This window comes from Jaculus jaculus, chromosome 2 (assembly GCF_020740685.1).
Source record: "Jaculus jaculus isolate mJacJac1 chromosome 2, mJacJac1.mat.Y.cur, whole genome shotgun sequence".
NCBI classification, from domain to species: domain Eukaryota; kingdom Metazoa; phylum Chordata; class Mammalia; order Rodentia; family Dipodidae; genus Jaculus; species Jaculus jaculus.
The window spans coordinates 128,448,931-128,463,846 of NC_059103.1; the positions used below are offsets into that span (position 1 = coordinate 128,448,931).

Below are 14,916 nucleotides of genomic sequence, written 5' to 3' on the forward strand. Positions count from 1 at the left end.
ATACACATATTTTACAAGAGATATAAAACACATTATAGTAGACAGCCTCAAGTTGCTGGGATGAACTTCCAAACCAGACAGTTTATGGGAAGAAGAAAGGCTGTATCTGAAGCTTAAAGATCCAGGGAAAGTTCCCCAGTGGCAGAAGAAGCTAGCCTGCTTTCACAGGTCAACACAGACAGAGAGAGAGAGAGAGAGAGAGACAAGCAAGCACACTTAGGAACTTAGGAACTTAGGTCAGCACTTTGCACATCTTTGGACAGGAATTCCAAATCCACCCCCACACCTTAGAGATGGATACTAGGATCCACCCACAGTGACACTTCCTCCAGTCAGGTGGTTGCAGATCTAAATTACAAACTAATAAAATCCTGACTATATTGGGGGCCATCCATTCAAATACCACACACAGACACAAGGAATTACAACCAAATAACACTTTAAAACTAACAGATTAGGGGTGGTTAAATGAACTTGCTTGTAAAGCCTGATGGCCTGGTTTGATTTGCCAGTACACACATAAGGATAGATGCATAGGCATTTGGAGTTAGTCTGCAGTGGTAGAAGGCCCTGGTGAGCCTATAACTCTCTGCCTTTCTCTCTCTAATAAATAACTAAAAGTATTTTTATAAATAACAGATTAAGGAATGGTTTTGTTTTCCCACTGATATGTTTAGTGATAATTGTGTTAAAGTTTTCCTATATGCAAATTTTTACAATTAAATTTTCACAATGATTTTTAAACTACATTCTATGGAATAAAAGATTCCACATCTTTAAAAAATTAAAATCACTGTCTTATAATTTTATGATTTTATACTATTACCCATTAGTATTCTATCAGACCATAAGTTGTATCTTTTTTTTTTATTTTTGTTCATTTTTTATTTATTTATTTGAGAGCGACAGACACAGAGAGAAAGACAGATAGAGGGAGAGAGAGAGAATGGGTGTGCCAGGGCTTCCAGCCTCTGCAAACGAACTCCAGACGCGTGCGCCCCCTTGTGCATCTGGCTAACGTGGGACCTGGGGAACCGAGCCTCGAACTGGGGTCCTTAGGCTTCACAGGCAAGCGCTTAACCGCTAAGCCAGCTCTCCAGCCCCATAAATTGTATCTTTAAAACACTTGCTGTCATGGCCCCAGCCCTCAAGAGTCTCAGTTTAATCCACCTTAACAGAGCGTGAGGTCACTTTTTAGACCACTTCCCTCATATGACGTCAGTTCTACTATAAAGATGTTATCCTACCATCACAGAAGTATACGTACATGCTAGCACTTGACCAACATCATCAAGTTGTTTCTCTGCAGGTAACCCTTGGGGATAACTGCATTCATAGTAGTTCATCATCATTACTTATATTGATAGTGGATCCAGAGTTTCTACCAGTCAGTCCAGTATCAAGGTCAGAGATACAAGTTTGACACCAGCTTAATGGAAAAAGTGCTGTGACACTGAGTGATGCAGACAGGGGTCATGAGCCTCCATGCTCTGAGTAGCCAACACGCGTAGACTAAGCTGGTTGTACAGCCCCCATTAGAGTAAGTTTAAAGAGACTAGCCTTTCAGTTTCTTAATAAGGAAGAAATTAAGAAAACAGGTGGATATACTAGACAAGACCACAGTCCTGTTACTCCTGCTACCGGACAACCACATCCTGCCTCCTTCCTCCATGCCCACCACAACAGCCAAGCTGCCAATGCAATAGACATTCATGTCTGAAGAGAGGGGTTGGGGCACAACAGAATGACACCTACCCTCGTCCATGGTAACAGTCACATCCCATTTTCCTATAACAAACTCAGGTACACATGAAAAAAGCATAACAAATTTATCTAATCAAAGTTTATGTGACATGGGAGTTTTGGACATTAGGAGCCAAAGATCCAGGAAGAATTACCTTCCTTCCTTTTATGCTTATGTTCCATGAGAAATAGATGAAACAGAGAACTATACAGAGACATGACTGGGCAAAAGGATAATGGACTGAGGTGGAGCACAGCAAGTCCTGCCTTCAGTCCTCTTGGTCTAAGTTGATGCCACACCTTCCTCCTGAGTATGGACAAGACGCTGTGGGAATGAAGCTTGATGGAGAACAGACAGAAAGTAACCTTTCTAGTTTTCATGGCTGATTTTAAGAGGGAGGGGATATAGTGTCCATGCTTTAAAAAAAAAAAAAAAAGACATCAAAATAGAAGAGGGATGGATTGAAAAAAGGAAGGTAGTCAACGGAAGGAGTACAGGAAGTGGGCAAGAGTGAGTGATGAGAGGGGATTATGGTCAAAATATATTATATATATAAAAAAATAAAATTAAGGACTAGGGAGATGGCTCAGAGGTTAAAAGTATTTGCTTGCAAGGCCTGCTGGCTAATAGTTAATTCTCCAACTACCCATGTAAAATTGGAAGGCACTTTTTTTTGTAGTGGCAAGATATCCTGGTACACACACAGACACAGACACAGACACACACATACGTAATTTTAAAAAGGAAGAAGAATTCTGGCCTAACAATCAGGACATGATTCAGAAGCAGGAGAAAGACAGAGAGAGACCTTGCTTCTCAGACTGCTTTGAGACCTTCCCATCTCTAAAGTATTCAGCATGCCGAATAACAAACTAATTTTTCTTTTATTGATTTTGCCACAAAAACGTCAAAAAAGTCAGCCTTCTCTTCAGATCAAGTACAGATGATCAAGATCTACTGTGTTTTCAGAACTACTAGTCTGAACTCTGTCAACGAAGATTATAGGGTCCCATGGCATGATTGATAGCCAATCCCTTCTGAAGACTGTTGAGCTTCTTGCTTGGTGAATGGTAAGCAACCTATCCCACCTAGAATTAGCACTAAACCTATTCACATGTAGGTTCTTTTCCCGGCTCCCAAAGTTCCTGCATGGCTGAGCCAAGTCCATGATGCTCCATTCAGATTCTTCCAGGGTCTCTATGCCCAGACACCTGCATTTGCATATGAAACTTTTAGCCGGAAGGTCAGTGTCATGAACAGAGTACAAAATAAGAGACACTTTCTCTGTCATAAATCAATGTCACACTGACAGGCTGGGCCCTGGGAAACAGTCAAGTACTTCCTCATTTCAAACATGGGCTCAGAAAATTTTGGTTTTAGTTTTTAAATATGCAGCATTTTTTCAAAGCCTTCATTCATGTGAGATTTCAAACTTCTTGAAGTTAGTTGTGTGTAACTTTTTGACTCATGTTCAAAAACTATTAGAAGCACAAAGGAACATTACCTGCAGGGCCACAGACAACTGCTGTTTTTCTGCCTTATCTTCACTTAAGATAATTTGCATTAACAGTTCTGAAATACACTTTTGTACACCTTCTTAGATAAATGCTTTCCAGAACTATCCAATAATAATGGCTCTATTTTTGCCCTGTCAAACTTTCAGTATCTGCTTTCTTTAAAATCTATGTTCTATGTAAGGCAATACCCATAATCTCCTTGAGCTTCAACAAGTAACACTACATGATTAGTTTTTCTAAAGGATTCATTAATTTTCCTTTAATGTTCTAAATTAAATAAGGTTCCCAAGATTTCGGCATTATAATGAATTAAAACTTCAAAGCTAGAAAAAAAAAACATTCAAAAGGGGAAGTCAAAGAACTGTACTTAATTCTAAGCATCTCTGTGCATGTATTGCTAATGCTACTTCCTGTTTTCTGATCTACTCTAGGTACACAACCTCCATGCTTTTTTTTCTTTTTTTGGCTTTTCAAGGTAGGGTTTCAACTCTAGCCCCAGCTGACCTGGAATTCACTGTGTAGTCTCAGAGTGGCCTTGAACTCATGGCGTTCCTCCTACTTCTGCCTCCCAAATGTTGGGATTAAAGGTGCGCACCACCAAGCCTGGCTTCCAATTTTTCCCTATTCATTTACATATCTGGTAACAAATGAATACATGTATGTAATCTCTGTTCCTCTTTCCAAAGTGGTTTCTGGTCCATGCCTCCATCACAACTCTGGTCATGAATTTCCCATACTGATGTCTCCCTTCTTGCTGTTCACTGCCATGCCTAACAGGTCTTTACTTTTCATAATCCATAGCTATTCAGCAAGAGATTCAGATCAAGTCCCATCATCCTCTGTAATAAGAAACAGCTCATCTGATTATCTATCTTTTCCACAATTGCAAAGGCAAGTCTGGGTGACTAAACAGTTCTAATTCCTGTTCCCATGGCTTACTCCTGTAAATCCCTGGTTCTTCCTACCCTGCAAGAGCTGCCATTGTCCAAATGAATCAATGTTACTATTTCAGCAGGCCTTTTAGCCATTACCCTGCAAGGTAAGTCTAAAACCCTATCAGTCAGCCATACTCTAGGAAATTATACTGATTCACTGTGTGAAATGCAGCTGCTTCCTGAACAAGAGAGCTCAGAAGAGATACCATCCATACAACCTGCTACTTAATAATTTAAGCCTCAGCAATATGAGAAGAAAGGTTTTTTAAAAAATCACCAATGCTCATCAATAGTGGTAGAGCACTAAGCTGGGATGCAGCTCAGTGGTTGAGTGTATACCTAGCATTAGCAAAGGCCTAGGTACACAATCCTCAAGATCCCCTCACTGCAAACAGTCATACTCCAGAGCGGGATGCTTTTGGGAGCGTTGTGGACTTACGAATGTAAAGAAGATAGTACTGTTCAGAGAATCAAGCAAGCAAACAAAAATTTAGGATGAATGCCTACTTTCTGTTGACTACAGCAGTGTTTCTCACACTTTAATGTATACCCAATCACTTGGGGATCTTGTTCTAATCCAGAGTCTGATGTGAACTTAGGATGGTACCTGAGAGTCTGTGTGTCTGTTAAGCTCCAGGCATGCCCATGCTGCTGGCCTGTGGGCCACACTTTCACATTTCCAATATCCCATACACCAGGCTTCAAACATTCAAAATCCCCGAGACTTTAAAAATGAGCACTGGCCAGCAGTCCACAATCCTGGTATACAACATACAGTCAGTATCAGCATGCCACAGAGAAGAAAGGAGTGAACTAGGGTTATAGAACCTCAGTACTAGCTTTAATGTAGTTTAGACAGAGTACGTTAGGTCTTTGTTTTGTCTTTGTAATAAATGCCTTGTAGAGACAACCTGAAGGCAGGGACAACTTGTGGCGGTGGCTTCCACAGCTTCATTCCATCATGGTGGAGAGCAAGATGGGCAGCCCACCTCATGGCAGTCAGGAAGCAGAGTGAGTACCTATTCTAAAAGCTTTCTCCTTTTTCTTCTTTATTCCATCTGGACCCCAGCCTACTGGATGGTGTCTCCCACATTCAGGGTGGGTCTCCCCCCCCCACCCTTTGTTTATCTTCCCTGGAAATGACCTCACAAACACACCTAGAGACACATTTAATAATCTCCTAGGTACTCTCAGGATTAACCATCACCCAGGACTAAATTAGTTGACCTTAGTCAGTCACATCACTTGACTTAATTAGACCCTGAGTTCTTCAACTATAAAACTGAGGGCAGATATTGATTAGATTATCTTCTTAATCAGTGGGTCAATAGATTTATTAAAAGAGATCAGCAAGCATTAATTTAAGGCATCATGGTGAAGAAGAAACAGGAGCAAGATAGCTTTTTATGGGCAGTCAGCCAGAAACAAGGCCCAAGTACAAGGAGGGGCTACCTCACCTGCGCTGGCAAAACTGCAACCTATCCAGTTTTGGCCAACATGGCTACAAACAATCCCTCAGCAACAGTGCCTCCTACTTCTTCCTCAATCTAGCATACCTAAGTGAGCTGGCCCTTTCTGACTCAGCCTCTGAGTTCATATACCAATCAGGTCTCTACCTGACATACCCTAGTGTGACTACAAAGTTAATCCTAATTAACTATAAAAGGGCTTGCCACATGGGTAATCACTCTTTTGGCCATATTCTCCTGGTACCAGCTCTCCTTGTTCCTGTTCTTCCCCTTTTCCCAAGAAGGAAGGGGGATTGTTTCTCTCTGCCCCTCCCATTTTGTCAACCCCCTGCCCCCATGGTTTTTCCCAACACCAGGGTGTTTGTTTCTTCCCTTCTCCCAGCCCAGCTCTTTTTACTTGCCTGGGTATTTTCTGCTTGCTTCTTGCATATATTTTGTTTTCAGATACTTCTTGCATGTGTGAGTTTCCTCTAAGCTCCAGGTCTTCTACGTGTGTAATAACTCTGTTGGTATATTCTCTGGGCACTGGACTCTCCTGATTCCTGCTTTAGAAGTTCGTTCTTTCTTTGGACACGTCCCTGTCTTGGTTTTGGGTATTTTCTTGCTCTGCTACATATGTGATCTTTCTTTAAGCCCTGGGTTCTTCACTGTCCTGTTTCTTATCCTTTCCTGACCCATCCAAGCATGAAGGTGAAGGCCTGGGCGCTTAGACTTTGTGCCTGGGTGTGAGTGCTTCTGCTTCTTCTGATCCTTTGGCCTTGGCTCTGTTTGCTTCCTCCATGTGTGTGCCCCTTCCTTGACTTTACCCTTACAGATTTCTCTGTGATGGAATTTTCCTAACTCTCAATTCCCCCACCTTCCTTCCAGCTGGGCAGTGAGGGAATTCTCTTCTGGCCTGTGTCTTCTAGCTTTCCTTTCCTCTGAATACAATTCTCCCAAAATAAGCCTCATAGTTCATAATTTCTCCCTCAATAAACTTTATAATTCACAGTTTATTCTTCTCAGAGTCCTTTTTCTCAATCCTTTGTTAAAATGGATTAGATCCCAAACATTGGGGTTCAAAGGCTTGGGGAACCCCCCCAAACTCCTAAATCCTGCAACAGTGGCAGCTCCAACATCCAAAGAAAAACCACACTACAGATATTATAGAACTTGTGGGAAAATTATTAAAAAATCTTTTCAAATGTATGGTACAGTCCATAGCTATAATGGCAGCAACTGTGAAGCTGAGGCAAATGCAAGGTTGGACTGAGCTACATAGTGAGAAAAGGACCACCTTGTCTTAAAAAAATAAAATAAATAAATAAAAAAGGCAAAAGAAGCATAAAGTGTAAGTCATGAAAAGTTCACAGGTTGTGGAATAGCTCTCCCCTAATGGGGTGAGGGTGGGGGCTGGAGGCTTTGCCCAAGCAGACAACCTGGATTTATTATGGGCAAATACAGTAAGCATAGTAGAGTAAAATCCAAAATAAGTAACTGGAGTCTCTCTTCAAAGCACAGGCAGACACAAGTGAAAATCTTCTGGAAAAATACACTTCAGGGCTTGGAAGAATTTCTAAGGAAAAATATTCAAATGACCAGAAGGCATGATCACAAAAATCAAAAAATTTATAATTACTATGGAAGTCAGGAAAGCAACAAAACACTATCTAACCTGTGACTTAACACCTGCATCAGATTGCGCCATAATTATGCTTTGACAAACAAAGTGACCATAGGTATGCTTAAGCAAACAAAGCAACCAGGCAACTATCAAAATGAACCAACTCCCAAAACTCAGGAGGCTGAGGCAGGAGAATCAAGAGACTAGCCTAGACTGCAGAGAAAAACCTTGTCCAAAAAATTAGAAGAGGAAGAAGAAAAATGAAACAACTAGAACTACAAGTTTAAAATTCAAAATTTACATAATGGGTTAACCAAAATTAGGTAACTAGACAGGAAATTAGCAACCTATAAAATGAGTTTATATAATCTATAACACACCACAGGAAAATAAAGTTGCTGAATTCTAAGAAATATAAAGGATGGGACATGTACTACTTGTCACTGATGGGACAAAATGCCTGACAAAAATCAGTCTAGGGTCTGGAAAGATGACATAGCAGTTAAAACATTTGTCAGCAAAGCCTAAGGACCCAGGTTTGATTCTCTACTACCCATGTAAATCTAGATGCACAAGGTGGCACATGCATCTGGAATTCATATGCAGTGGATAGAGGCCCTGATGTGCCTGCCCATTCTCCCTCTCCCCTCTGTTACTTCTGTGCGCAAATAATAAAATATTTTTAAAAAGTTAACCGAAGGGTGGAAAAATTTATTTCAGCTTATAGCTGCAGGTTATAGTCTGTCCGACAGGGAGGGCACAGTGGCAAAGGCTTGACATGTTCACAATCAGCACAGTGAGGAGGCAGAAAGTGATGAATGCTACGGCTGGACCAACTCCCTCCTTTATTATTATTCCAGGACTGCCACCATGGAGTGATGCCACCCATAGGTAAGGTGCGTCTTCCCATGTTAATTAGCCTAATCCAGATGATGTCTCACAGACATACAGACAAGCTAACCTAGTCTACGTAATCCCTCATAGGTGACTCTAGGTCCTATTATGTTGACAACAGTATAAACCTTTACAGGGGAGAAGCAATATTCCAAGATGGTCAGCACCACATTTTCCAAAATTATTTCAGGTTTTGGAATCCCAACCAGGACAAATGAAGACAGAACAACTCCATATCTAGGCAAATAGCCTTCAAAGCATCCAGAAAAAAGCCAGACTACTCACAGCTACACATGCTGAGCTGTGTACGGTGAGTCAAGGTTTCACTCCAGTACAACCACTTCTTGGCCCCTGGTCATTGTGGGCTCCAAGGTTCTCCTGAAGTTTAAGTGGACTAGCCAAGTAGCTCCATGCTGCCCAGAAGGGTAGACCACACCTGTCACTGAACTTTTTCTTTTACAGCATCCCTATCTAATGCTGCTCTAAGAAGTCTGGGGTGTACTCCCTACCCAGGTGCCTTATTTACATAATCTTCAAAATGCTGATGAAATGATGTATCAAACACGGCTGTTTTCAAAACAAAGGTAAAATAATGATATATTTAGGCACAAGAAAACAAAGGCAGCATACTTACAACCATCAGGCCCTGCTCAGAGGGACTTTTAAGAATATACTTAAGAAAGAAAAAAATTCCAAGGAAGATATGAAATGCAGGAAGAAATACTCATCAAAGATGGTGATAAACACATATAAAACTACACAGTCATTAACTAGGTAACCATAATGTCTGATGCACATACTGAACCAGACAAGAGCAGGCTAGCATTAAAAAGCACAAAAGAGTTAGCTATTCTAACATGCTCACACTGTTAGAGGAGGAGAAGAATGATCAGTTTCAAATATTAAATTATGCATGTTCACATTTCTGATGAAACACACACAAACCAGAATCAGAATGTACATCTTACATACTATGCAGGAAAAAAAAATGAAAGTGAACATTGAGACCTTATTTAGTTCAAAGGAAGGAAGGGGAAGAGGATGACAAAGTAAAAGAGCAGATGAGTAGAAACCAATCTAAGTACCTTTATGACGACAGTAAATAGACACCTCTGTGGTGACAAAAATTATCAAGAGCTCAGCAATAAGCTCTCTCTGCAAGAGATATACTGAAAATGTAGGACATGGACAAGCGAAATCACAGAAAATTCCATGTAATGCAAATAAGCTGCAAAAACTTATTTATATTTAGTATATATAAAGAATATTTAAAAATATAATATTATTTATACTTGTTATAAGTATATTAATATCAGATGAAACAGAACAAGATTATCAGTTGATTAAACAAACATATTAAATAAGATACTTAAGCTCTTTTTTGGCTTTTCACCTTTCCTGAACTTTCAGGTCTCTGCTCTGGTAAAGTCCCTTCATCTCGGCCTTGTTGGGCTTAGATGGAGGGAAACCCCAAATCCCACGTGTGTTCTCTACCTCCTTCTGCCTTCTACATGGCAGGAGCTCTCTGCACCTGCTTTTCTTCTCTTAATCTAATAAAGTCTCTTTAAGTCTTCAAAAAGAACGGTACTTAACATGAGCATAAGCAATGAACTATGTACCCAGAGAATGCTTAAAGTAATGCTAAAGTCTCAGGAATGCCCCCAAACTATTAACCTAGCATGTAGGTACACACAGAGTGGGGGATCACTACTGTTTAGCCTAAGATGACAGCTGACAACACATAACTAATTTATTCTGTGACTTACAGAAATAGAGCGAGAACTGTCCCTCAGAAGGAACATGCCCCAACTACCTAAATTTCTGCAACACAAGATGAAAGCAATCATAGTCCCACCACCAAAAATTAAAAAGTGAAAATAGGAAAATTTAACTCGTAGTTGATTCTGAGACCGTAAAGTAGAACTATTTTAAATAGTAGTTTGTAAAAATAGCTTGTCTCCACATTTTCAATGATTCCAATGAATATATGTGAACTGCCTTTTTCATTTCCTTTTATCAGCACCTGCTCAGGATATTTTTAATAAGCAGCAAAATCAATATGGCTGCTGCTATCACAATCATCAGGGTACTAGTGCACTTAATTTGAAAGGCTGTGTGTCCTTTTGCTTTTTAGTCCTGAAAATTACTAAAGCATTTTTTTCATAAATATTACCAACAAATGGCACCACGGCATGACTACTGAAATCAGACATCTGAGTAGAGGACTCTTTTATTTACTATGTTTAGCAAATAAAAATACAAGCTCTCCAGTCAAATTTGAATTTCAGATAAATAATAACATACTTATACTAATTTTTTGGTATATATCCCACATATTGCATGGGACATACTTCTGCTAAAAAATTATTCAGATTTAACTGGGTGTCTTACATCTGACAATCCTAGCTGGAATTCTTTCTCTCTCTAAAGCAACATATCAAGACCTGTGGACTCTTTACATCATGAAAACAACTAGAATACACCCTCTTTTCCCAATTTCATCTGCCATCATTGTGATCTAAGCCATTTCCCAATGAATCTTTTTTGTAGAAAATACAACTTATTCTAAACGCAACTGAATGTACTATCAAAAAATATATTTTATTTCTTTTTGGAGTCACTGTTTGGCAGCACAGATATCTAAAATCCCTAACATGAGAGGAGCCAGTGTGTTCAGAGCAGAAGGAAGGCCTCTACAGATAACTTCTCAAACAGTCTCCCAAGTTTCCTCAAGAAAGTAAGTTCTCTGAGATATGCTGGAGGCGATGATCTATATTAATCTTGCCAACTTGTGTTTATCTCTGCTAAGGAACAAACCAGGAAAAATGTGTGAGAAATGGCAAATTTGGGGCTCGATAAACCTGCTTTTTATAAGCTGACTTGCCAAATTTAGCTTTTTAGCATGAATTGTACGATTTACGAAGAAACTGTGTAATTCAAGTCCACAGACTAAATATATACATATATATGTGTGTGTATGTGCGTGTGTGTATGGGAAACACCCTACTAAAGTTGCAAAGGTATGAAGCTGAGTCAGGAAGTAGGAATAAAATACAAAATGTTTAGCATCTATTTCTTCTGATGCTCAGTTAGAGTTGATGCCTTCTTACTGATATATGTTTGGGCCTTGAGAACTCTTGCCTATGAGTCCTGTTGGCCTGACCTGTTATTGTTTGATCAAAGGATATTAACAAAACAGCTTAATATTAACAAGGACCACAGGCAGGCTTCTCTGACTTTGCAGAGCTGCCAGTAAGCTAACCAAGAGAAACAATTTCCCTCAAAATAGCAGGCAATTAAGGTGTTTCAAAGTTCTTAAAGCTCTAACGTGAATGCCCATCCATTTAACACAGAGCACCTACAAGTCATAACAAGCTGTTGATGTCAATGAAACCCCATTCAAGCTCAGGAGAAAAAGGAGAAAGAAGAAAGAAAGAAATTTCAGAATGAATCGCCCAACATTCCAGAAAATTAAAGCCTGCATCTGTTTCCCTAGCTCCCTGGCATCCACTGGGCCCCGCGGGGCAGGTCTGGCCGCACCAAGGGACGACTCAAGGAGCAGTCAGTCACACAGCAAGTTTTGGAAAATGAGGTCGCCTGCCTCGCTTTCGGGCCCAGGGTGGCAACCCCTGCCGGATCACCAGCAAGGTGTGTGGGTCACCGAGGAGGACGCGCGGCGCGGAAGTGAGTTTTCCCACCAGACCCGTCCCCGGGTCGGGCGGGGTGTTTAACTTCGGGGACAACTTCGGCCTGGGCTCGCCCGTGGAACCCCAACCCCTCTCGGGGCGGCGGGCGGCCCGTCCAAGGCCACGCAGCCCGGGCCCTGGGCTCCGAGCACGCGTGGGGGTCGGGGCGGCCTGCGCGAGCCCCGGGCTCTGAGGGAGCCGCCGGGGAGCGCTCGTCCTGCGGCGCGACCTCCTCCGCCAGGGCCGAGGGCCCCACGCGGGCCGCGGGCGTGAGGAGGACGCGGGGGGGCGTCGGGGCTCGCGGGCAGGCGGCGCTCCAGGCCCCGGGGAGGCGACCCGCGCCCGGCCGCGGCCTTCCCGTGAGCGGTCGCCCCGCTCCTCGGCCACCGAGCCTGGCCCGCACGCCGCCCGCCGGCCTGGGCCCGGCCGCCCCGCTCCCCTCCCCTCCCGGCCCGGCCCGGCCCGGCCCGGCGCGCACCTCTCCCTGGAGTAGAACTGCAGCTGCTGCTGCTCCTGCCGCTTCTTCCGGATGAACGCCATTGGGGAGCGGCAGGCCGCCGCCCGCCGGGACTCGCGAGCAGCCGCGGAGAGGGCGCACGCGGCGGCCGGCCGGCCGGGAGCGCGCCGCTGCGGGCCTGGCTTCCCGAGAGCCCCGCGGCGTCCCGGCCGCGCTCACCGCAGCATCCTCGCGTGGGGACTCGGCGACGCCGTGACTCAGGCCGGAGGAGGGGCGCGCGCTGACCCGAGGCGCCTACGCTCCGGCCGGCCGGCGCCCCGGGCTCTCCGAGGACCCGCGCCCCCACGCCCCTCCGCCCGCTGGGCTGCCACACACTGCAGCGCGCTGCATTTTCTCGTCTCGTGCACGCGGGAACCGAGCCGACGCAGTCAACCACCGACTTCTTGGCCTCGGGGACTGGACATAACAGCGCTTTCGCCGTCCAATCCCAAATTTCAATTGCTGAAGTAATTGATGGCATTAATTTATCTTTTTAAATAGCATTTTAATGAGCTGCAGTTCAAATGCCACAACACTTCACTCATTTATAGTGTACCTTTCAATGCTTTGTGTGTGCGGGGGGAGGGGGAGGGGACATTCACAGATAAGTGCAACTACCACAATTTTAGAATATTTTCATCACCTCAACCAGAAGCCTATATTCTTTTAGCTATCACAACCACAAACTGTCCTACTGCACACCTCTGTCCTAACTAATCAACTTTTTGTCTCTGAATTGGCTTAGCTGGGCCATTTCACACAAAGGCAGCTAGCTACACAACACTTGGTCTTTTGTATCTGGCTTGATTTCACATAATGCTGTCAAGGTTCATCAGAGCTGTAGCGTGTGTCCACACTTCATTCCTGTTTATTGCCAAAGTGTATCCCATTGTATAAATACACTTCATTTACAGTAATGTATTCAGCAGTTTCTAGGCATGCAGCTTTTCCATCTTTGGGCTATTAAGAATAATGCAGCTATAAGCATTCAAGTACCAGTTTTCATATGCACATACTTTCATTTCTGTTGAATGAAGTTGAAATATAGGAATGGGAATGCTGAACCATATAGTCACTCCATCTCTACATTTTAAAAAACTGCCATACCAGGTGCTGAGGAGATGGCTTAGCAGTTGAAGGCACTTGCTTACAAAGCCTGCTGGCCCAGAACCCATGGAAAGCTCAGCACACAAAGTAGCACCAGCATGCTCGCTTGCTCTCTCCCCCACTAATAAACAGTTAAAAAAAAGGCCATAATGTTTTCCAAAGTAATGGATCCATTTAACTCTTTAGTAATAAGGAAGAGTGCCAATTTTCCACATCTTCACCATTTTTTTTTTTTTTACTTAAAGCTATCCTAATGGGTATGACTCGCCTTTGATAGAGGTTATGATTTCTCAGTATATCCCAAGATTAAGCCAGAGAGTGCTTACCTTTGAGGGATTCTTGAATAACCAGCTGGTAAACTGTATGTATTCTGCAACACACTAGTTTGTCTTAAGGACCAAGTTCTGCAAGGTGTTAGAAAAAAGCCATCACCAGGGGCTGGAGAGATGGCCCAGTGGTTAAGGTGCTTGCCTACAAAGCCAAACAATTCGGGTTTGATTCCCCAGCACCCACATAAAGCCAGATGCACAAACTGGTGCATGCATCTGGAGTCAATTTGCTGAGGCTAGAGGTTCCGATGTGTGTCCATTCTCCCCCTTTCCCCTGCAAATAAATAAATAAACTTTTTAAAAGTGTTCACCAAATGAAATGTTAGAAAAAGTAGGAAATGGAAGGAGGGAGAAGACTGCTCAACAGCTGAGACAGGCTGCATTCAGAGAAAGCCTGAGAAGGGCTGTGACCAGACAGATCAGAAGCCAATTCCCTTACAGACTTGGGTATACTTATGTGGCAGTGGGGCCACATAAGGGCAGTCCATCTTACCCCAGGAATTGGGCCACTTCAAATAAGTGATAATTGGACAGGTCATTCCAGGAATGTGATAATTGGGAGGGGTGGTCTGCGTCACTCTTGGAAAACAGAGAGTTACAATGAAATGGCAACCAGACTCCAAAAATGGAGACATTCTGGTTCTAAGAGGATTATCATAGTTTAAAAAACAAAAACAAAACCTTTCCCTTATTCTTCCTTTGTCTCTAGCTTCTCATTCTTTGTAGAACTTCTTGGCAGTTTCTGTCTCCACACGCTGTCTCCCTTTTTTCACCTTGCAATTTCTTCAGTTCTGACTAGACTTCTACCTCTCCCATGCAATGGTTCTTTTTAAATCATACAATTACCAGTCATGTTTCTAGTTTCATCTTTCCTGAGCTCTCAGCAGAACCCAGAGTACTTGAATAGAGCATGAGGCATGGCTCTGGCCTGGAGTATTTGGCCCCTTTGCTGCCAAGCTCCTATGGAATCCTTGCTTTTCTCCTACCTTGGCTCACACTCCTCCATCTCTGCCTGGTTTCTCTCCTGCTTACCTCAGAATGTTCCTTAACCAGTACTGTGACAGAGGGGCTGAAGGGTTGTAGTGGAAAGAAATTTCTGACAGTCTTGTTTGCTTTGTATCAAGATAAGCATCCTG

At 42.9% G+C, this 14,916-nt stretch overlaps 1 protein-coding gene across 2 annotated transcripts in view; it reads right to left on the bottom strand.

The window, feature by feature from the left end:
* The window catches only part of Nsmaf (neutral sphingomyelinase activation associated factor), a 68,946-nt gene extending 56,399 nt beyond the window's left edge, over positions 1-12,547 (bottom strand). Inside the window, exon 1 of one of the 2 annotated variants that reach the window (XM_045143712.1) lies at positions 12,525-12,547. In XM_045143712.1, coding sequence (XP_044999647.1) covers positions 12,525-12,532 — 8 coding nt within the window. In that variant the 5' untranslated portion in view covers positions 12,533-12,547. Of the gene's footprint in view, positions 1-12,326; positions 12,437-12,524 lie in introns of those variants that run through there. The other variant, XM_045143710.1, reaches the window with a different exon arrangement.
* Positions 12,548-14,916: the final 2,369 nt, after the last annotated feature.